Here is a 24,670-nt window from a genome sequence, read left to right on the forward strand (position 1 = left end):
GATTCAAACCCAGACTTTTAAGAGCTAAGCACCCAGAGCCTTGGGCCTGAGTGTAAAAATCTGTCAAGTTATTTTTGTCCCAAATATGGAGAACTTCACCAATTTTGGTAAATTCTTAACACAACTAAACTAAAAAGTAATTCTCAGCTATCCTTACTCAATTGTAGTTTTGGGTTTCCTTGGTAGCTAATGCAATTGCCCTGGAAGCCAAGTCCTGTAGAAGAGTTTTCCTTTTATGCAAACATGTTTGAAACAAAAACAAAAACCTTCTGGCCCACAGGCATCCTAAGAAAGCCTCAGCTGTTTAACCCAGCCATTCCATTTCCCTCCAACTTCCATTAGACTACTGTTTGCATTTCGCTTTGCACCAGTCATTACATACCAGCTTCTATTCCACATCCCTGTTATGAATGCTGTGGGATTTAGGGTGTTTAGGAAAATGAAAGTGTAAAGCTTTTGAATTAGGCTTGTTAATGTTATTGCCTTACTGTTCAATAACAAGGCTTAAGATTTAAGGTTTTTGCGTTCACACACACACACACACATACACACACACACACACACACACACGAGTCTGGAACAGACTGTGGATCCAATCCATTTAGTCCAGCATTCTGTCTCCAACAGGGGCCAACAAGTAGAGAAACAAGCCCTGAATGCAGCGGTTCTCCCCTTTTATTTCTCCCCAATATCTAGCAGTGCTTCTGAACAAAGAGGTCCCATTAGGGCTACAAACATCAGAAGAGAGCATCTTGTCCATTATCCTGTTCCTGCAGTAGCTAGCCAGATGTTCCAGGAAGCTCACAGGCAAAACACAAAGGCAGCCGTCCATCCATGTGGTTTATCTCCAGAATGTGCTATTCTGAGATTCTACTCAGCTATGTTTCTCAGAAAGAATGAAGAATGAGACTGGGATGCTATGAAGATGGTTAGAGCTGTGCCACATCTTCTCCAACTCCAGAGACCGCTTCCAAAGTAGCAGATCCAGTGCAAGCAAGCAAACTGCTAAAACATTAAAAATTAAATAATACTGTGCTGAAAATGTGCATTATTTTGACACAGTTGGAAGCACTTTCGTTGCTTCTTAGAGGCTGTTTCCTCCGCCACCTCCTTCTTTGCTTTCACAGTCCTCCACCTCATTTGTCAGCACAGTTTAACCCCATTGGCCCTGGCCCACATGATTTTGTCTCTGACATCAGCACACTGGATGGAGCATCATAGCATCATCAGCAGAGTCACCTGGCCTGGGTTATTGCAGCCAACAGGAGTTGGTGGCAGTGTGGGAAATGAGGCCTGGGGATGTGAGGACAAAGGAGAAAATGGTAGCAAGAAAAATAAGTGTTTGATCAATGCAAATGTGTTTTCAAGTGCTGAAAACTGCCAGAAAATAGAGGTGCTTTATGCCATTAATGAAAAGCCAAAATACCATCACTTTTTAGACCCACATCAGAATTACAGATATTATTGTCTGCTTTTTAGTTGTTGTTAGTAATAATACTGTCATCCCATTTTCTCTGTTCCTGCGCTGATATTTGCAATGGCATAAAGCAGCCTTCCCCAACCTGGTGCCCTCCGGATGTGTTGACTACAACTCACATCATTCCCAGCCAGCATTCCCATTCTGCCTGGGAGTGATGGGAGTTGTAGTCTACCACATCTGGAGGGCACCAAGTTGGGGGAGGTTGCAATAAAGGATTTGTATTCATCTTTCTTTCCAAATACAAGAAATTGGTGGCTTTTGTTTGTTGGTTTGTTCATTTATTTGCTTTTAAAAAGCACTACATTTCAAAATGTCCAGCCATCAGAAAAAGGCTTCTGAAATTTCGCTTTATTTTCAATTTGTGCCAAATTATCTTTCCTCTGCTAGTAATAGGCTCTCCTCCTTCTCCAAGAAGTCTTGTGCCCCCCCCCCCCGCAAGATTACCCATATCAGATATGGGAAGGTCCCTCCTTCCTTCTCCAGATGTGAAAGTGTTTCTTTACCAGTGTACAGCAGAAAAGCTCAATAGCAACTTTTTTCTTTTTAATCCAGGCATTTGATCACTTCATCTTCGCCTTCTTTGCTGTAGAGATGGTCATTAAGATGATCGCTCTGGGAATCTTCGGGCAGAAGTGTTACCTAGGAGACACGTGGAATCGCCTGGACTTCTTCATCGTAATTGCCGGGTCAGTAGTCGAAACGTCCGTCCATCGGTCATGTGTGCCAGAGGAGAAAGAGAGATAAACTTACATCTGTGTGTGTGAGTGTTGGGGGGGGGGGTTTGTTTCAAAAGCCTGTCAGCTCTCAATCATTTCTCAGGAAGGAAGCAATAGAATTTTATCGCAGGTTTTTCAAAGCTTTGTAAAACCATTTAAGAGGAAGGAAATCGCTGTCCTTGATTTTGCAAAAGAAAAAGAAGAGGAAGATGTTTCTAAAAGATAAAATGTAAGATGGATAATTGATCAGTTGGGGGGTGGGGTTGTTAGACCAATCTTCCCCAGCCTGAAGCAAGCATGGCTGGCTGGGGCATGCTGAGAGTTGTAGTCCCACACAGCTGGAGGGTACCAGGTTAGGGAAGGCTGCACCCAGGTGACCTGTGTGCCTTCCTGTTCAGTCTGCTGTCCAGGTGCCAATTTTTGATGGGCAACAGTTCTGATGGTTCTTTCTCTTTAAACTGGAATTGGACAGTTCCCCTTTCAAACAGAGGATACCTCCAAGTAGAGGACAGTCCTCTGTAAACTGTCTACCAGGCCAACCTAACGCCCTGGTGGTTCACCCACATGGGAAGCAATGCACAGAGCTCTTCCCAGGGCCAGCCCCGGCAAGTCTTAACACTCCCCAGCAGAACTCTTAAATGGGCACCCCTGGGGGATAGCTCTGCTGGCTTCACATTCAGAAAATCTGAAAATCTGCTGGCTTCACATTCAGCAGAGCATATATGCCATGGTGTTTCATAAAACACCAAAAGAAAGATGTAACATCGAAGAAACAACTTTCTGTTGCGCTTTTTGGTTTTCATTTGGCATACTGCCTGGCAGTCACCGGGGCAAATGTTGTGCAGCCATATAAATCAGAGCTTACAGAATCCTTAGGGGAGCTCACTAGGATAGGCCTCACCCAAAGGTTCCTGGTTCAAGCCCCATAGTCTGTGACATGGGGAGGGGGGGCAATATTGGGAATACCATGCATCTTTCCCAAATCCATCCTTTGTTTCCACAAACCAGCTGTTCAACACTCAAAAGAGGCTTGAGAATTCAAAACTAAGTGCAGTATCCAAGTTGACACTAGGACTAACACAAATTGCGCTGCACTGCCATAAGCAACCTCTAGTTTAATGCCAGTAGCATTAGATGGTGAGGCGGCTTTCCCCAGAAAACCTGTGCACCTTTATCTAGCTAACGCTATTGACTTTGGGCTAGAAGTTGTTTATGCTTTGTTGTTCAGTTGTTCAATCGTGTCCGACTCTTCGTGACCCCGTGGACCACAGCACGCCAGGCCTTCCTGTCCTGCGCTCTCTCCCGGAGCGTGCTCAAGTCCATATTCATTGCATCGGTGATGCTATCTAGCCATCTCATCCTCTGCCGTCCCCTTCTCCTTTTGCCTTCAGTCTTTCCCAGCATCAGGGTCTTTTCCAGAGAGTTTTCTCTTCGCATTAGGTGGCCAAAATATTTCAGCTTCAGCTTCAGTATCTGTCCTTCCAATGAGCACTCAGGGTTGATTTCCTTTAGGATGGACTGATTTTACCTCCTTGCAGTCCAGGGGACTCGTAAGAGTCTTCTCCAGCACCAATAGTTTATGCTAGCACAGTGTAATTTACATTAGCGGTAGTGTCAACTTGGATACTGCCCTCAGGGTTTTAAAATACATCCACATAGATGCTTCAACAACTTTGAAATTAAGACTCTTTGATGTTGTTGTTTCAAAGTTTACTGTCTGCTGCTGCCACCGCGCACCCCCATCCTCCAAAACGTCAATCAACCCTAGATAGCAGAGCTATTTTAGTGCCTGGTGGGATAAGGAATGGTGTGATGAATGGCTAGGACCGCTTTGACCCTTCCGGTGCCCTCGAGTGAGTTAATTCAACTAATACTTGTGGTATCAAGCTTAGGCAGTGGTAACTAGGGCAACCTTTATGCAAACAGTGGTTCAACTGTATGGTTGCAACTGGAGCGAAGAGACTGGACTGGCTATTTTCTGCCCCACACCTCTGTGGAGTACCCTGTTAAGTGTCAGTAGGAACAAAACACTAGCAACTTTATCAGATAACCTTCTCCTTTGATCAACAGACAGGCTAAAGGCCATGAAAATGTGTGATCACTGATCAGCACCCCAGACTAGACTGATACGAAATAGTTGGTTTGACTCAGCAGCGCTCTTCCTATGGTCTTAGGTGTGAAATGGATTTGTCATATTTAAGAACATTAAAACTGCCTTACTGGGTCAGAGCAAAGTTTCACCTGGACCCATATCCTGTTCCTAGAATTAAACAGCAAGATCCCTCTGGGAGTCCCAAAAGCAGGACATGAAGCAGTTTTCCCCAGCATCTGGTATTCAGAGATAGATTGCCTCTAAATGTCGACCCAGGGTGCAGCTGCTGTGAAAAAGGCAAATTCCATGTTGGGCAAAATTAGAAAAGGAATTGAGAATAAAACTGCCAAGATCATACTGCCCCTACACAACTCTATGGTGTGACCACACTTAGAATACTGTGTACGGTTCTGGTCACCACACCTAAAAAAAGATATTGTAGAGTTGGAAAGCATGCAGGACAGGGCAACTAAAATTATCATGGGGCTGGAACAACTCTCCTGTGAAGAAAGGTGACACCATCTGGGATTGTTTAGCTGAGGAAAAAGGCGAGTAAAGGGAGACATGATAAAGGTGCACAAAATCATGCATGGTGTGGAAAAAGTGGATGGGGAGACATTTTTCTCTCTCTCTCCTAATACATCTCATGACTGATGGGAGATTCAGGACAGATCAAAGGAAGGACTTCTTCACACAATGCATAGTTAAGCTATGGAATTCACTTCCACAAGATGTAATGATGGCCACCAGTTTGGATGGTTTTAAAAAGGGATTAGACAAATTCATGGAGGAGAAGGATATCAACTAGTCAACAGCCACCTTGAGTATCAGAGGCAGTACACTGGTGTAGAACATGGGTGGAAGGGTGCTGTTGCACTCCTGTCCTATATGTGGGTTTCCACAGTCATGGGGTCAGCTACTGTGTGAACAGAATGCTGGACTAGATGGACCTTTGGTTCGATCCAGCAGAGCTCTTCTTATGTTCTTAAACACAGAGGTTCCATTTAGATACCTTGGCAAATTGCTGCTAATGGGCCAGTTCTGTTTAACTTCTATATGATACTGCTGAAGAACTGTGTCTGGCCCTTTGGGGCCTGGCTGCATGTCATCAATAGGCAGTTTTAATTATTTATTTTGCTGATATACTATATTTGATTTGGGAGTTCTTTTAATCTCATTTTTTATCTGGAAACTGCCTTAGGGGCCATTTTGAGGGGCAGCAGGTGAGATAAACATTTCCTTGAATAAAAGAAATAAATTGGTCTACAAGGCAAATATAAAATACATGTGGTACATAACATTAAGGGAAGAGTCCAATGCTCCACGAGGCTATGGGGCTCACTGGAGGACCGACCTGCTCTCCAGCACAGGAATCTTGTGTGGGGAGCATTCGCCAAGTGTTAGAAGAGCCAAATTGCTGAGTACTTGAGCCATAGAAATCATTCCAGTTAATTCAAGAGCTGGTGCAGTGTAGTAGTTAGAGTATAGGATTGAGACTCAGAAGACCCGGGTTCAAGTTCTCACTCAGCCATGAAACTCCCTGGGTGACCTTGGGCCATTCCCTGACTCTAAGCCTGACCTACCTCACAGGATTGATGTGAGGATAAAATGGAGAGGAGAAGGACCATTTTTTCAAGCTCTTTGGCCATTTGTTCCATTCTGCCATGTAATGCACTTTCCAGTTAATTCTGCCCCATCTACATACCATGTAAGCCACCTTGGGCTTGTTGCAAGGGTGGGATATAAATGGGCTCCTGCTCCTGCCCTAAGTCCTTCTGCCTGCCCTTGCCCCTCTCTGAGATCTAAGCAGCACAACCAATGACAGACAGAAACAGTTCTGCTTGGCCCACCCTCTCTGTGACATCAGGGTCACTGAGCTTGTTGCCTCCAGCGGTGACACCATTGTCACAATGCCCCTGCGCTCTTTGACAATGTAGATTTCCCATGTGCACTAGAGAGATCTCCTAGCCTGCCTGGTCAAATCTCTTTCCCAGTGGCACAGCACTTTTGTTCCTGTTTATCTCCATTTAAAATAAATATGTACATACATACATACATTTATGGTGGGAGCTACTTAACCACCTGATAAATTGGGACGGCAGCCAGACAACTCTTCAGGATTGTGCCGTATTTGTGCAGGGCTTTAGACAATGGCTGATATTATTCCTGGAAAGCCGGCTCGACTCACACACCTGGCGCTTGGCGGCGGGCCTATTCACTCTAACTGGCAGGTGGAAATTGGTGTTTGCACTATAAATTTCCTCTCCGGGTGGCCTGCGGATCAGCTCAAGCTGTTTCTCTGACATCCTGTGGGATGGCCGCAGCTAAATGAATCCAAGTTGATTTGTTTCAAAACCACCGAAAAGTTGAATACAAATGGGGCAGGATTAACTGGAGAGTGTATTACACAATAGCATGGGGACCAATGACTGAAGAGCTTGAAGAAAATCTCCACAGGCCTATGCTTCGTTTCTAGGGCATACTTAACCTAGATAGATATTCCCGCTGCTAGAAATGGACAGACATAACAATGTATTAATTTATGCATGGATCAGGGTGTGATCCTAAGACAGTGACTTGTCCCCATCCGCTTTGGGTCAGTGGTAGCATTAGGAATTTTGATAGAGTGTCATGGGCACTCTCACAAAATGGCTGCTAAGCTGGGGCTCACCCATTCATAAAATGGCTGACATGGTGGGCATGACTAGACACAAAGCACTCATTCCCCAGAAGGCAAACTGGTGAGGCTAAAAGAAAAGTAACTTGCCCAAGAACCTAACAATACAAGGCAGAGCTGGGGGCTGAGCTCCAGATCACAAAAGCACTCTTTTGAACCCAAATAAAGGTGGCGCTGGAGGGCAGCATTTCGAAGCCCCCCCCCCCACTTCTAATGGTTGTCTGCCAGAACAATCCATGCATACTTATTCAGAAGCAAGTTCCATTGTGTCTAATCGGGCAAACTCCCTCATAAGTGTGTTCAGGATTGCAGCTGGGGTGGGCCCTTGTGCGTTGCCCAGCAAGAGGAAATGCAACAACAAGGAACAGGACTAAAGAGGACACCATTCTGCAGAAAATTTGTGTATGCTAATCTATACGTATAGGCCTATATTTAGAAACGATATCATGATGTTGCTGTATGGTTGTTTCTAAATTGTTTTTGTTTAATTGTTTCTGTTACTTGTTTATGTTGTAGCTGTAATTTGTATTAATTGAGTGTTTTAATAGCATGTAAAGTGCTTAGAGGTTTTGTTATATCGAGTGGTATATATGTTTAATTAATTAATTAGAAATACAGTATATCTTTCCATAGTGGGGAAGACTGCGACCAGGCCACCCATGTGCCTTCTGGTCAATCTGGTGTCCAGATGCTGCTGACTGTGGAGGGGAGCAAGCTCAAGGCCCTGCTCTGCTCTCCCATCTCAAGGTTTTTTATCTTTAAACCAGACTTGGGCCGGCCTTTACATTGAGGACACCTTCAAACAGTCACCAGTCCTTTGGCAGCCCTTCAAACAGAGGACTGTCCTTTATGATGTAGGACACCTGGCCACCCAAATTGCAGCTGGAATCTATCCAGAATCCACAAAAGACTAGAGGGCATGTGGAATCTTCATTCTCACCTCTCCCTTTTTGTGTGCCTCTCTCTTCCTTCAGAATGATGGAATATTCTTTGGATGGACACAACGTCAGCTTGTCTGCCATCCGTACCGTCCGAGTACTCAGGCCTTTACGAGCCATTAACAGGGTGCCAAGTAAGTCCCTTGTCTTTTTGGTTTGTTTGTTTGTTCCCCAATGTGATGAAGAAATGTGCATCGGGGTCGAGTCCCTTCAATGGGAATTTATAACCCACCTCTTGCTTATTAACTAGTTGACTGCCAGGATTAATGTAGCAAGCACACTGGGAAATCCAGGATTTGTATCCAAAGCCCAGGCCTGTCTTATATTGCAATTCTGGAAGTCATCCATTTGCCCTGGCAATCGAATGCATTGATTTGTTAACTTTATTTATTTCTATACTGCCCAGTAGCTGAAGCTCTCTGGGTGGTTCACAACAATTCACAAGATAAAATACTGCATAAAAGTTTAAAGATACAACATTTAAAAACTATTTAAACAGCTAAAACAATTTCAAAAAAAATACTAGACCTGTTCAGACATCAGACATATGATGATAATGCCTCATCATATGCCATTATTTTTGTGTTTCCCTTTTCCTCCAAGGGGCTCAAGGCAGCGTAATTAGACTCTCCCCATTTTATGCTCACAGCAACTCTGAGAGGTAGGTTATATTGAGAGAGACGGACAGACCCCAGGTTAGCCACTGTCAGCTTCACGGCTAAGTAGGGATCTCAAGCTGGGTCTCCCTAGACTTACACGCTGACCGCTACACCAGCCTTCCCCAAATGGATGTCCTCCAGAGGGTCTGGACTACAACTCCTGTCAGCCCCAGCACCGGTCAGCATCCAGGAATGATGGGAATCGCAATCCAAAACATCCAGGGGGCACCAGGTTGTGAAAGGCTGGCCTACCCGGGTGGGTTGCCAACACCCGTCAGCCACAGCCAGCAAGGCCAATGGTACGGGATGATAGTCTGCAAGCCGCCCACCCCTGATTTAATTAGAAAAACGAGACATCTCACCATAGTGGAGAAGACCAACCAGGCAACCTGTGTGGCTGCTGCCTCGTGGGCCATCCAAGTGCTGCTACCTGTGGGTGGGCACTTTCAAGGCCCCATTCTGCTCTCCCTCCTTGTGGGTCTTTGGCTTCAAACCAGACCGGACACTTCTTCAAATAGAGCATGATTTCTAATACTCTCCTCTGTGACTCAGGATTCCTGGCCACCCTACACAGCTCTGTCCTCCAACACCCATCACTGCTCGCTCCTTGCTCCTCCTGGCACTTGCTCTTGACCCATCCCTACAGACGCTGCTCTTCCGGCAGTGTGTCACAGGGGCAGAGCAACGTCTGACCCTCCACGGCGCTCGCTGGACCAGGCGGGCTGGGCTCAGCCTCTCTGGCAGCGAGGCTCTTCATCTCTGCTTGTCCGAGTCACCAGCCTCGCCCGGAATCCAGCCGTGCAGGAATGGCAGGTGCTCCAGAGTGGATCGGGTCGGGCTTCTGTTCCCTCAGCTCTGCTGATGGCGGCACACATGTAAGCAGATGTCACGAAGCTGCACCCGGGCCTTGCCTTGGGCTCAGCATTGCACAGCCCACGACTGAAACAGGCTTCTGCTCTCAGATATCTGTGACTTCCACTGTTCCTGCGTTCCGGACACTGTCGCCAACTCCGCCTCTGCTTCTGCGGGGAAACGTTCCACAGGGAGTCGGTTGCGAGGCAGAACCGAACAATGTGTGTCTGCCTCGGAGGTTCACGTCGGCCTTAAGCCCCTTTCAGCTGCTTTTCCCCTCAATCCAATTTGGAAGATAAGCCAACCGCTTGAATTCAATTCCTGCGCCGGCTCAGCGCCGGGTGACCCTTCTGTTTGATATGCGAATGGCTGAGCTCTTTTATTGCTTTTGACGGAAATCCTTCTTCTGCGGAGAGCTGGTGCAACTGCAGAACAATCATCAGGTATCCACCAGAAATGGCTTCCCTCGCTCTCTCACTTGGTTTTAAAAGGCTCTTGAGTGGGGATGGATGGACCCACCTGCGCCCGGCTTCATCAGGCGCTCGCCAAGCCGCTGCCGCCGCCTGCCCCTGCTTACGGCCCTGTGCAAGCTTCCTCGCAGCCTGGTGAGCACCCCGCACAACCACAGGGCTACCTGTCCTCCTTGCAAGTTGCCATTGTGTGCAGCAGTGGCCACTCGGGTGCTTCCAGTAGGTAATGTTGCGTAGTCGGCAGCTGTAAAAGGATCCATTTACGCAACATTACAGGCGTGAATGCTTCATGCCTGTAATGTTGCATAAATGGGCCCCTTGCGGCTGCCAATTATGCAACGTTATCTACCTGGAAGCACCCGAGCCGCCACTGAGTCACACAATGGTGACTCTCTGGGAGGACAGGGCAGCAGCCGGGCACTCGCCACGCTTCGGGGTGCTCACTGAGCGGGTCTGCAAGTGCTCCGTGGTTCCACCAGAGGGGTCTGGAAAGGCGGGTAAGGGGGAATCCATTGGACTCCACCCCTCTACAGACTCTCGTGACGTGCCTACTCTTGAGTTATCAGGTATTACCAGTGGTGGCCATCCCTCTGTAATGCCGCGATGAGACAAAGCATACAGTGGCTGGAAACGAACGTGACTGGGGGCAGCTCCACCATCTGCACAAACTCACATCCTTGTATTCTATGTTAATCCATAGTGACTCTCCCTCCCCCACTTTTAGCAAAAGCCAGTTCTACTATGGGGGGGCATGTGGTACAGCCCCCTTGGAGCTGTACCACTTCAGAATTCAAGGCCTGTCCTTGCTGTCAACTAGGAGTGCCTGGAATGATGGGATATGGGGCACCACACTGTGCCAGGGGGTTGGGGCAGAACACCAGGAGCGGCAGCCATGTGGTTGCAGCATCGGCCCATTAAGACCATAAGAAAAGCCTTATGGGATCCAGTCAAAAGTCTGGGGCTGCCCTTAAGGCTGATCTGGAAGCTGGAGCCAGGGATGTACAGATTTTTTGTAAAATGTGTTCCATATGCATTTCTTGCATTGTCAGGTGCCTTTTGTTCCATCGTCCGCTCATTGGCGAAATCAGATTTTTTTCAATTTCCTGAATTCGCATTTGTGCAAATGCATGAATTCCCCCCCCCCAAAAAAAATGTGCCACTCCTTCCCCCTGTAGATTTTTATGCTTTAGCCTATGGAAGAAACATGACTGGTGTTTTTTTATTGTACGCAAATTTCTACAACAAAATTTGCATAAAATTTCAGAACATAAAAAAATACTGTTCGCAAGTCCGTGGAATCCATGCAACTCAGGAAAAGCTGGTGCACCATGGAATCCATGGGTCAGATTCATAGAAATCCAAACTCATTTGATTCCATTGCAGCCAGCATGACCAATGGTCAGAGTTGATGCGAGTTGTAGCCCAAAACAGCTGGAAAACACCAGGTTGGAGAAGGGTGCTCTGCATTATAAGACAACAAAACTTGATGGGTTCCCTGCATGGAAAAAGCTAGCACTAGGAGAAGATGGGCTCTGGCAGAAGTGACCTTTTTGCTGCAATTTTGTAGAAGAGCAGCCTATTTTCTAGTGCCTAAAAAAGTGGCAAAAATCTCAAATGGAGCTCTGTTAAGAGTAACTGCCCCAATCTTTCCACCCCAATCCCAGCCTTCTCTCTGATTACAGCCGGTTCTCTTAGTTCTTGGGTGCTGACTGCAATAAATTTGCCTGAGAGATTTATTGTTAAAAAGGCAAAAAAATGTCCTTGCAGCCAAGGCATTGTCTCTGTTCAAAATTGTTCTTAGAAACAGCTGGGTGAAGAATTCCTACAATTTGTGCATTTGGCAGGGCACTAAGCTTTTGGAGGGTGGGGGAAGAGAGTCACGAACCCCTCAACACTGCTTGTTCTTGCCCTTAGCTTTGTTTCATGACTGTTCAGAACACACTCCTGAATGTTGTTGTCATTTTTTTCTAATTGGGGAATGGGCAGGAGGAGAGCAAGAAAGGAGATGCCATTTTTCAGCTGAGCTGCTGCTAATCGCCTGTTCCCATCACAGCCTGGACTTTTTGCAATGAAAGCCTGAAGGTCCATTTAGTCAAAGGTCAATAGATGGATTCATTCTGCAAGGAAGGGTCTCAAAAGAACCCTAATTGTCTTAAATTGAGGGTCAGCCTGATGCTCAACTATCAGCACACTCTGCCCGAATTGTTGTGAGCAGAATCTTGGCAGGCATAGCTAGGGATGGATAAGAATTTCATTTTGCTTGTAAAACATGCAAGCACACCCTGTTCGAAGCCCCAAATGCAATTGCGAGCATGTGTCCACAAAAAATATTCGCAAATTGCTGGACACATGTTCACATTTAATTTGCCCAACTTTCCTAGCTAGATTTTGTGCAAATTCCATAATTTGTGCAGATTTCCCTGTAGACTAACTCAAGCCCAGTTTAGTCTATGGAGGGACATTCTGTGAATTAGGAAATTTGCACAAATTGGAGGAGATTTGTGCAAATTTCCTGCTCTATCACTTCTTGGTTTGTGCAATTGTCCCATTCCTGAAGCTGCAATCACAAACAAGAATGGGAATTGAACATGAAACATTTCAAACATTGCTCGTCCACCCACCCCTACACACAGCCTGCCACAAGCAAATCCCCCACCTTGATTCTGCTTGCACCCCCAGCCCAGTTGGACCCCTTCAAAGCAGCCCCTTTGCAAACCATAGGGATGAGATCACAATTGGTTTGTACAGAGCAGGGCTGGGGACCCTGTAGCCTTGCAGATGCTGTTGAACTCCAGTTCCCATCAGCCCCAACCAACCTGGCCTATGGAGAGGGATGATGGGAGTAGTAGTTCACCAATATCTGGAGAATCACAGGTCCCCAGCCCTGGTATAGAGCCCACCATGAACAGGTTGCCATTGGGGTAGCTTTGTAGAACTTTTCTACACAAGGCATTTACTGTGTGTTGATTAGGGATGTATGGATTTTGTAAACTCTGCTCCATCTGCATTTCATGGATTGTCAACTGCCATTCATTCCATCATTGGCAGAATCAGTTTTTCTGACTTCCCAAATGTGCACAAATTCACATGTGCACAAATTTGCACGTGCACAAATTTGCACGTGCACAAATTTGCACCTGAAAAATGCACGGACCCCCCCCCCCGGTACACATTTTCATGGTTTAATATATGGGGGAAATGTGAATTTTTGTCCAGGTTTTTTTTTTCATGTTTCTACAAATACATTTGTGTAAAATTCCAGAAGGTTAAAAAAAAAAATGGTCCACAAGTCCATGGAATCCGTGTGACTTGGGAAAAGCCAGTCCACTGCAGAATCTGTAGGTTGGATTTATAGAAACCCAAACTCATTTGATTCTATTGTGGATTTCTCCAACATCCCTACTTCTCATCATTCCCTACTCACTGTTGTTTATGGGTTCTTTGGATGACAGCATGACCTTCCAGTTTTGCTTCTGTTTTTAAACAGCACTTTGGGCAGGTTTTTTTAGAGTAGGGAAAATGTGGTAGTATTTGCGAAAGTGAAAGAAAATACTTTTTCCACACATGTAATTGTGCTATTCCACTTCATCACAGTGTCACCGAGAGCTTACATGTAGCAGAAAAGCAGGAAAGGTAATGCCCTTCATGTAGTGCTCGGGTCTTAATTCTGAGATGAAACCGAAAGTAGATACAGCGAATTAACAGCCTTGTGTAGAAAAGCTCTAAGTTTAAGTCAGGGCCAGCCCTACCATTAAGCAAAGTGATGTGGCAGATGCTGGGAGAGCAGTGGTCACTGTAGCACCCTGCCCTGCCATTCCTCCTGAGTCTTTCAACATGGACAAGATTAGGCTACACAAGTAATTCCTCATGGACAAAAGCAGCAAGGGAAGGTGGCAAAGCTTGCCTCTTTATTGCCAATTCTGTGCATGCTCAGGGGTGCTTTGCACATTGATTTGGGAGAGTGGTACCATTTGCTGTTCTGGCTCAGGGAGGCCCGGGTTCAAGCGACATCTTGGCTGCATACTTATTGTAGAGCAGCTCGTTGGTTTGGAGCTGGAACTTTGGCAACGGAAACAGATTTGGAGCATTTTGGCTTTGTAGAACTTGGAGCTTTGAGCATGTGTCAGGCAAATTTCCCTTTCTTGCTTCTGAAACTCTGAAGGAGCTTCACACTGACAGGCAGGCTCTGCGCTGAAGTCCAGAGGCCTTTTAGGTATAATTGGAAATGACAAGGGAGGCACATTAGATAGAGAGCCAGGATGGCTGGGCAGAAGGAAGAACTCAAGGCTCTGAGAGAGAGAGAGAGAGAGAGAGGACAATGAAGCCTAGGTGGCGTGCCATATCCAAACTGGGCCACTGATGGGGAAGAAGTATCGAAGGAGGGGGACCTTTAAGCGAGAATGCACTGGGCTCACAGAGGGAGGCCACTTTTCAGAGAAACCTCTTAGCGGGATCAAACGGCCCCCTCAAAGTCTTGCTTGCTGCCAGCACGATTCATCTGGCTGATCGATTGGCGCTGCAGGAAAATCATGCCCCAAATGCGCATTCTACCAAGCTAAAACTTTTGCTCCCTCTTTTGCTGACTTTAGCTCAGTCTCAGGCAGGTGGGGGGGGGGGCTTGTACTCTTTTAACATTTCACAGGTAAACACGGGGACCAGTTTGCAACACCCCTCTTCTCACAGACACCTGGGTTCACCTTCTGAACTCCATGCCTGCCACACTCACCCCTTGTTCATGGCTCTTCATGGCCTGCACTGTATTAATTTATTCTGCTGTCAAGGTTTTTACCAGACTCCAGGAGGATTCTGGGTCATTCCAGCTCCCTCTCCCAGCCTGGAAGCTATTGTCTGATACGGGGCACCTGACACCCTCAAAATCTGAAGTGCAGATCAGTAGAGAGTTGGGATTCACATCCACTTGTTGATCTTTTTATTGAGCTTTCATTCTGTGGGCCATTCTACCCGGGGGGGTGGGGGGATCTAGTCCTTGTTTTTCTGCTGGCATGAAAGTCACTCTGCAAACCCACAGCAGCAAGGCTGGGGCTGTTCTTCTCCTACAGCATCAGCATCTTTTCAGAGCTCCCCACCTCTCCCCACTTCAGCAGTGGCCACGGGTTGGCAGTGAGTTAACCCTGTGTGTGCTGGAGAGCAATGAGTCTGCTAGTACGTGAACCTATGGAGCTGTGCTGGAGAGTTGGGTGGGGAATTCGAAGCTGCACTCACTGGATGCAGCAGGTGGGGATATGGGATGAGCCTCTGTTTTTGTCTGAGTTGTGGGGAGGATTTTGTGGGGGAGCAAAGTGAAGAATTAAGGGAAATATTGCTGACATGAAAATGACGGAGCAGAAATTCCAGGAAATGATATTTATTTCTTTATTTATTGTATTTTAGAATATATACCACTTCCCTTTTTGAAGATCCCAAAGTGGTTTACAGCAAATTATAAAACATTATTAGAAGAATAACACAGCAACATTTAGACAAATTAATGGTTGGGGGAAGCCCGTATAAAGAGCGTTTTTAGTCAATGTCGGAAGCGCATGACCGTCTGTGCCTGAGGTATTGCAGAGTGCTAGTCATCCCAGAGGGAGGGGGCCACCACAGAGAAGGCCTGTTGCTGTATTGCTGCCTGATGGAACTGTTGCATGAACAATAAGGGCTCCCCTGAAGATCGTAAAGGCCTAACAGGGCTATAGAAGGGGAGATTATTTTTCACAGAACCTGATCCTAAATTGTTTAGAGCTTGATATGTCAATAAGTATTGCTTCGGTAGCAAACCGGCAGCCAGGCTAACTCTGTCAGGACGGGTGACATGCTGACATGTGAGTAACCCAATCTTCTAAGATATTTCCAATTTTATTTTAGGAAGACCCTGAAATGAGGCTTAGGACCACTTGTTTTTTAGCCGCCGTGACTTGCATCCCTTTTGAGGCTTCGTTCCATCTTTGGGAACAGCAGGTCATTCGGTGCCAAACAGCAGCTCAGCATCAGTCAGGGTTGCGGACGGTGAGGGTATAATGAATCTCAGATAGGATCAGCCATCCAGGTAATCCCTTCTGATCCCCCAATTCACAAGCAAAGCCTTAACATTCACTTACCCTCCTGCGGCTCTTTTTCGTACAAATTACATCATGTTCCTGCTCTGCCTCCCCCATCTCCCCCGAGAGGGGCTGAACGTCCTCCTTTCCTGCCCTGATAGGGACATCAGGAGCTGCCTTTTCCTGAGTCAGGCCCTTGGTCCATCTAGCCCAGTATTGTCGACACTGATTGGCAGCAGAGGCTCTCCAAGGTTTCCAGCAGGGTTCTTTCCTTACCCCACCTGCAGACACCAGGGGTTGCATTCACCAGCAACATGGTGTGCCATCCCTGATGTTTCCTAGAGACAGGTGGACTTCCTCATTTCATCCCTTTATTGTTCAGTCGGTAGGGATGTCACGAGTGTGTGGCTGGGTCCAGGAGGCCAGCGGACTCCCCTGGGCCCAGCTCCCTGGGCCCCACTCGCCAAGCCATGGGACACTGACGGACGCAGTCGCCGAGCACCCTGGAGCTTGGTGAGCACCTGGGAGCAGCCCAGAGCTGGCGCCGCGTGCGCCCCAACCACTCTCGTTATCTCCTCCTTGCAGAAAGGAGATGGCTGGAGGGGTTGGGCCAAGCGCGGTGCCGAGGACTTGTCCTGCCCCGCCAGCTGTCAAGTCCTTCACAGCTGACTGGGGCAGGACACAGCCTCAACGCCACATGCGCCCCAACCTCTCCAGCCATCTCCTTCTTGCACGGGCTCGACTTCCAGGCTTCCAGCGTCCTCGTCGCACAGAGGAAGGGCAGCTCGCACGGCTGGGAAGGCAGAGGCGGGGAAAGCAGGAAGGCCTGCCAAGCGGGTCCAGGCTGCATGAGCAGTGGCAGCAGCTCGTTGAGCTCCACGCAGCCTGGAAGAGGTGAGCCCATCCATCCCTACCAGTGGGTTCACTCTGGCCTGCATTCCCCGCTTCCAAAATTTCAGATAAAATTAGAGAAGGTCTAAAATTAACTCTGGAGTTGGAGCATACACAGTTTTCTGGCTCACTAGTACCTTTCCCCTTCTGATCCATTGCTGAAGCACATGTGTACACTGATAAAACACTGTACACTGATGCCATTTGGCCCCCCGAAATTGGTGGCGAAACGGTCTGCCCCCCCCTGCCCCCCCCCGGGACAGGACTTACCTAGGGTGAATCCTCCTGGTGGCGGCGGCTCCAGCAGCGGTTCGGTGGTGGTTCGGCGGCTGCAGCAGCCGGTCTTCTGACCAGCTGCCACCGCCACCATTTCCAGTAAAAAAAAAAAAAAACATGATAGGCTACGTAAAGATTTACGTAGCCTATCACGGCTAGATTTAAAAAAAATACCGTGATAGTCTACGTAAGTGTTTACGTAGCCTATCACAGCTGAGTAAAAAAAAAAACTGCATGTACGCAAATGGCAGCACCCATGGGCGCCGCCATTTCCGTTCCTTATTTTGGCACGTCTAGTCTACGTAAACATTTACGTAGACTATGGCGAAAATAAGGGGAACGCAAATAGCGTAGACGCTACACTATTTGCATTCCCCTTATTTTCGCCGTAGTCTACGTAAATGTTTATGTAGACTAGACGTGCCAAAATAAGGAACACAAATGGCGCCCATGGGCACCACCATTTGCGTACATGCGGTTTTTTGTTTTTTGTTTTACTCAGCTGTGATAGGCTACGTAAACATTTACATAGCCTATCATGGCTGACTGCAGGGACACAAATGGCGGCGGCTACGGCCACCGCCATTTGCGGCCCAGCCGGCCAGGATTTGGGGGTGGAGGGACGGAGCGCCTCCCCCCCGGCCAGAATTTCGGGGGGAGGGATGGAGCGCCTCCCCCCCACCGCAAATCAAATTTCGTTCAAGGTAAGTGGCTTTCGTACGTCCCTAGAGGCCAGTCCTATTGCTCCAAAGATGACAGGGGGAGAGTCAAGTTCAGTAGCGGGGATGGGGAAGAAATGTGTTTGGCTCACATATTAATGCACCCTTGCCTAATTTCATACTTTTGAACCAATGTATAAACCGAAACTGAGCTAACCTTCAAAACGTGCACGTCTCTGAATTTTGCAATGGGGCAATGCATACAAAGATGAGTATGTTCGGTGGGAAATGCCTACAAAAATGCGTGTATTAATGAAAGTAATGCTCAAAAATGCACTGTATTACAAAACTGGATGGCAAAAAAAATGTATATATTAGGCCAAATTTCATACACAAATGCATGTATTAGGAGAAGTGGATACAGAAATGCATAGGAATTTCCATGTGAATTTTAAAAAACAAAATTCTCAAAGTTCAGAATGAACCGAAAGACGGAGAAAAGGAGAAACCGAGGGAGACATAAGTTGACAGACTGGTCCATCTCTAGTCCTACTATGGACTAGTACTAGTCTGTAGTCCTACTCAAAGAAAGGATCTGTCATTCGTATTCTGTAGGCCACCCTGTTGCTCCATTTATAACTGTTTTACATGTTGGATAGCCAATGATGGCTAGCAACGGATGGATTTTGCAAAATCCGTTCCATCTGCATTTCGCGGATTATCAGTTGTCTTTCATTCCATCGTCCACTCATTGACAAAACTGGAGTTTTTTTAGGGATATATGAGAATTTTGTTCCACTTGCCAAAATGCACATTAGCACTACTGAGCATCAGCACAAGGGCAAATTTGCGAAAATCCCCCCCCCCCCCCGTTTAAAAAATAGTCCACGAGTCCGTGAAATCGGCACGACTTGGGAAAAGGTGGTCTGTTGTGGATTCCGCAAGTCAAATTCATAGAAATCTGAACTCATTTGAATCCACTGTGGATTTCTCTTACATCCCTGATGATGCCCGACAAAGCCTGGCTGGCAGCAAGGTGAGGCTGGTTGATTTGAGTGCCAGCAAGCATTCGGCAATTTATATTGCCGCATTCCTCATTAGCAACCCTCTGGAGTCTGGGTGCCCCAATGCTCCCTCTCCCTGGCCTCTCTCAGAACCTCAATATTTCCCCAGGGCTCTTGCTTCATAGAACCATCAACTTAAAAGGGCCCTGATTTATCTCTGAATCCCAGCAAGGAAATGTCTAAAAAGCCATCCAGTCTGATGCTACGTGTCCTTTCCTTGCCTCCCTGGAGCATCAAGTCTGCTCTGCTTTCTTCTCCCTCTGATGGGTGCTGTGAGCAGTAGAAGCCAAGACATCAAAGATGTGCTTAGAAAGGCCACCTCTAGCCTGCTGCTGCTGCAGAAACACTGCGCATGACTCCCTCTCATAAGAACATCATAAGTGCTGTGCTGGATCAGACCGAGGTCCATCCAGTCCAGCATTCTGTTCTCACAGTGGCCAACCACATGCCCTAATGGGAGACCCATGAGCAGGACATGAGAACAATTCAGCACCCTCCCATCCATGTTCCCCAGTGACTGGTATACAGAGGCATACTGCCTCCAATCCTGGAGGTAGACTATAGCCATCAGGACTAGTAGCCATTGTTAGCCTTCTCCTCCATGAATCTGTCCAATCTCCTTTTAAAGCCATCCAAATGGGTGGCCATCACTACATTTGGGGGAAGTGAGTGTTGCAGTTTAACTTAACTATGCACTGTGTGAAGAAGGACTTCCTCTCCCCGCAAGCTGCCCTGGATCTCCAGTGAACCTTATTTTTTCTGGATGCCCATCATGGGTCAGTCAGGACCAGACTAGATGGGATGCAATGTGTGCAATTAGCTGTTGTGTGGCTGACTTTTTAAAAGTCAATTACAGGGGACCCTGGCATGGCAAGAGCAGGGGGTATGAACTGTGGTTGTGATCCATATTGCCCCCCCCATCTGCTATTTGCATCGGAGAAAAAGCTCCCATTCACTTAAGAGTCCCCATTTCATCCCCATCTGGGGACATATATGGGGACACAGGAGGATGAGATGGCTAGATAGCATCACGGATGCAATGAAGATGAACTTGAGCATGCTCCGGGAGAGAGCGCAGGACAGGAAGGCCTGGCGTGCTGTGGTCCATGGGGTCACGAAGAGTCGGACACGACTGAACGACTGAACAACAACAACAGGGGGACACAGCCACCTTGCGTGCCATTTTGGGGTGGAAAGGTGGGGTATAAATCAAATAAATAAATAGGGTAAACCTGTTAGGTGAGCTGCTGCAGTAGGCATTTATTCCCTTTATTTATTTGTTCAATTTATTGATGCATAATATTAACTGCAACAGAAGAATCAAAACAGATGGCCTAACTTGTATTTCACACCAATGAGGGCCAACCTTTTTTACAGGGGTGGGGAGGGCATGCTTTTGGACATGTAGAAGGTGAGTTTGAGCTGCAGGGTTTTTGGCTGTTTTAGTTTTAAACAGCTGTTGTGATATTTCTGCTTTAAACTTGTATTTAGAGTACTGCTTGAATATTGTATTTGTATATTTTTGTGAGCTGCTTTAGGGGCTCACAAAAACATAACATAACATAACAGGGTGTGTGCCGTATCATTTTTGGTCTCGAGTCTAATGAGCTACGACAGGCAGGAGAATGAGAGGGTGGCTGACATTTTAATCGAACCCTGCATCCTTTTGGCATGACTGCCAACATCAGCAGGTGAAAACACTGATCTCTGTGGCACACACGCACACACAGCCACACACCAACTTCCCCCACTGATTTTTGCACATCAAGCCATTGTTAAAAAGACAGGAGCAGATAGGTCAGTTGGCAACCTTGGAGGGCAAGCCTGCCATATCCTCAGTGGAGGCTGGTGTCTCTGATTTCGGTGGGGCTGTGATTCCACTCCGGGTTTCAGTCAGAACCAGTCAGAAGAACTCTAAAGGAGCGCTCCAAGGTGTGAACTCCTTTAGAGCTCTGACTGAAACCTGGAGCGGATTGGCCACCCCACCAGCCTCCACTGCACATGCCTCCTTGTTCCTGTCCCGGAAAGCCACAAACGCCCACAACCTGTCCATGTTTTCTGTATTTGCTGCTACATTTGTTGAAGGAGCTCATCCAAGGGGACACCATGGCATACATGGTGTCTCACTCTCCCCCCCCCACCACCACCACCATTTTATCCTGACAGGTACCCTGTCAGGTAGGTTAGACCAGCCTTCCCAAACCTGGTGCCTTTCGGATGTTTTGGACTTTGGATGTTTTATCCAGCATTCCTCACCATTGGCCTTGCTGTCTGGGGTTGAGGGAAGCTGAAGTCCAAAACTTCTGGAGGGCACCAGGCTGGGGAAGGCTGGGTTAGACTGACCAGTCAGAGGTTACCCAGTGAGTGTTCTGGCTGGGTCAGGATTTGAACCTGGGTCTCCCCACCCCTAACCCTACATTCTATCCACTTCACCGCAATGGCACACAGAACATCGACCATCTCCCATAGCGAGGACCACTGTGCTAGATAATTATTTTTTTCATTGTTACATTTATATCCCAGTAGGGACAGCCTAATCTTGCATCTTTGGGTGATTCATGGCCCCGTTTTGCATATATGCAAATATGTGCATTTTCGCAATCGCCACTTTTTTCCCAAAAAATGACAATCGTGGAGCTCAACGAGGCCGCCCAGGTGAGTTCAGGCAGCTCGGTGAGCAGTGGGGAGCCTGGATGTGGGGGGGGCACCTGCCCATCCCTATATCCCACCTTTCCTCCAAGAAGCCCAAGGCAGCATACATGGTCCTCCTTCTCCTCTCCTTTTTATCCTCACAACAACCCTGTGAGGTAGACTAGGGCTGAGAGTCATGGACTGGCCCAAGGACACGCAGCGAGCTTCATGGCTGAGTGCGGACTTGAACCTGGGTCTCCCCAGGCCTAGTCCAACACTCTAACCACTACACCACACTGTCACACTTCACTGCCGCTCCCAGAAGTGACCACCTGAGATGCTTCTGCTGTCGCCAAACCCATCCCGAAGGCACCTGTGGAATGCTTTGGCGGCAGCCACCTGGCCCCTAACGTGCCTTCTCCTCCTGTTTCTCTCTCCACAGGTATGCGCATACTCGTCACTTTGCTGTTAGATACTCTGCCTATGTTAGGCAATGTTCTTCTTTTGTGCTTCTTCGTCTTTTTCATCTTTGGGATCGTCGGTGTGCAGCTCTGGGCCGGGCTGCTGAGGAACAGGTGTTTCCTAGACACCAATTTTCAAATGTAAGTCCTCAGAACGCCATTTGCTCTTTCGTTTTATCCACCCCCACCCGCCCACGTGTGCATGTGCACACACCGCCCCTCGCACCATCTGTACGGAAAGCGTTGTGCAGACATGGCCCGCATGTAAGCACAGCGAGGTGGCAGAGTCTCGGGGTGCAGAAGTGGACTGTGCTGCCTTAGAACGCAGGTGGGAGGACTCATGTTTTGGAAGGCTCCCCTCTCTTTCTTTTCTTTTTCTTTGTCTGCCTCCAAATAGAAAGCAAGAACGTGAGGTCAAGGGGTAGGCTGGAGCCTTTCTCATGGATGTCCTGCTCATGTGCAAGGAGTGCGTTGGGTTAAAAACACAAAGATGGAAGGGCATTAAAGACATGGCCCCTTCCCCTGGCTCCACCCCCTTTCCCCATCTACCAGTTGTTTGGCGGCTTCCTGGCTTTTGTGCCGTTTTCTTCCCCATCCTAAAAGCTTGAGCTGCCTCTCCTAAGACTCAGTCATTGGCAGCAGCAGCTTTAAGCTAAAATGTCCTGGTATTTGGGGCCACGCCCCTTTTGCCTTTGGCTCTGCCCACCACTGGAATGAGGCCCCCAAGAGGTTATCTGAAATACGGCCCTCGGGTTGGAAGAGGTTCAACACCCCTGGTGCAAAAGCATAGTCCAGGCCAGCATGGGTGGCCGTCTGGGATTGTTGGGGATGAACTGTAAGCAGCCATGGAGTGGGAGGCAGGAGCTCAGAGTTGGAGGCAGGGAGTCAGGAAAGCCATGAGTCAGGAAAGAAGAGTGGGCTGAGTCACTCTAGTACCTGCCGGGGCACCACCCTTCATAGCTTAAGCCAGCCTTCCCCAACCTGGTGCCCTCCAGACATTTTGGACTACAACTCCCAGCATTCTTGACCATTGGCCACGCTGGCTAGAGGATGATGAGAGTTGTAGTCCAGCCCTTCTGGAGGGCACCAGGTTGGCCAAGACCACTGTAGATTAACCATGTGCCATTTGAAAAAGGCCTTTATTTTGTCTGTTCTAAATCTACCCCCATCTGTTTCTTTCATTTACCCCAAATTCTAGTATAGTAGAAAGGTGGAATAGAAATAGAGTAGAGTAGAGTAGAATAGAATAGAATAGAATAGAATAGAATAGAATAGAATAGAATAGAATAGAATAGAATAGAATAGATCAAATGAAAAATAAAATAAAATACATAAAATAAAATAAGAAAATAAATAAAATAAGAAAATAAATAAAATAAGAAAATATTATGAAACAGGGACTTCTCTCTTGTTCCCTCTCTCTCTCTCTCTCTCCCCCCCCCCCCACAACATACATCATGTTATCAACCTCTCCCTTTCTCTCTTTAGTCATCTTTTCTAACCATCATTGCCCAGAACTGTTGGGTGCTGCATAGCAAATACTACAACCACCCCACCCCCCCGCAAAAAATCTGGAGAGCGCCAGGTTGGGGGAGGCTGAAATACTACTTGTGGCAGATCAGCCGCTCAAAGTCCAGTGTCAGTTAGATGCGGACCTTCGACGCAGGAATCTGCCATCCAGGCCACGAGGACGTGCCCCCTCTCCCTCCTTGCTGGGCAGCTGTAACGTTTCCTACTATGAAATAAACATCAGCAGATTATCCATCCCCCTCCGCCTCCGCATCCCATTGTCCAGGATATCTGCTGGTACACTCGTTTGTGCTGCAGCCCACAATGAAGTGTCCCACCTTGCCAGGCTCTTTGAAGAAATGTTTAAAAGAGAAGCGGGGCTCTCGTAGCTAGTATCTGGTCCCTAAAAGGGCCTGGCTTCGGTCTTTAATTAGAACTCCAGAGCTGCTCGGCATAGTTGGGACGTCTTCTTTTTTTTACACCCCCCTTAAATGTATTTTTATTTCTACGACGCCGTCTGGCAGCCTGCAAACATAAACAGGGCAGTCCAGGCAGCCTGGTCTGCGTATGCAGACGGAGTTTGGCAGGCAGCCCGAGCTCTTCCCGCTCACCGCAGGGCTTCCATCTGACCTTCCAGCCTTCGAGGCGGGCTGACCATTCGGGGGATGGTGCCCATTGCTCTAGGAGAGTGAGGGTGGCCTACTTCAGGTGGGGCCGAGGCAGGGGAGGGGGCCGCCAGTGCCGGCTAAGGTCTAAGGCAGGTTCAGGAGGCAATCCAGGCCTGACCAGGCAGGTCCAAGCAAAGGCCAAAGTAGCCAGGCAAGGTCACCTCCAAAGGCAGGTATGAAGAGGGGCCAAGTGCAAGGGGTCCAGCGAAGACACCTAGGGAATCATAGAATCCCGGAGGTGGAAGGGACCATTGCGGCCAGGGAGTCCCACCCCCTGCTCAGTGCAGGAATCCAGTTTAAAGCAGCCCTGGCAGCTGGCTGTCCAGTCTCCCCTTGAAGACCTATAGCGACAGAGAACCCACCACCTCCCTCAGCACTGCCTGGCTGCTCTGACTCTTAGGGAGGTTTTTTTCTGATGTTCAACCCAAATCTGCCTTCCCATAACTTAAGCACATTGTTTCCTGTCCTACATCTTGGATAAGAGAGGTTGCAGCCCTCTTCCGTGTGTCATCCCTTTAGGTACTTGAAGAGTGCTCTCACATCCCCCCTCAGTCTTCTCTTCTGAAGGCTAAACCCACCCAGTTCCTTC

At 47.8% G+C, this 24,670-nt stretch overlaps 1 protein-coding gene across 1 annotated transcript in view; it reads left to right on the plus strand.

Moving 5' to 3' along the window:
- CACNA1H (calcium voltage-gated channel subunit alpha1 H) overlaps positions 1-24,670 on the plus strand; it is a 419,417-nt gene that overhangs the window by 235,814 nt on the left and 158,933 nt on the right. Inside the window, exons 4-6 of the mRNA XM_084818118.1 lie at positions 2,033-2,166; positions 7,940-8,037; positions 21,886-22,045. Of these exons, the coding sequence (XP_084674244.1) occupies positions 2,033-2,166; positions 7,940-8,037; positions 21,886-22,045 (392 nt within the window). The remainder of the gene's footprint in view (positions 1-2,032; positions 2,167-7,939; positions 8,038-21,885; positions 22,046-24,670) is intronic.

The sequence above is a fragment of the Heloderma suspectum genome, chromosome 12 (genome assembly GCF_057233095.1).
Source record: "Heloderma suspectum isolate Gila_16-S chromosome 12, 16-S_ref, whole genome shotgun sequence".
Classification (NCBI taxonomy): domain Eukaryota; kingdom Metazoa; phylum Chordata; class Lepidosauria; order Squamata; family Helodermatidae; genus Heloderma; species Heloderma suspectum.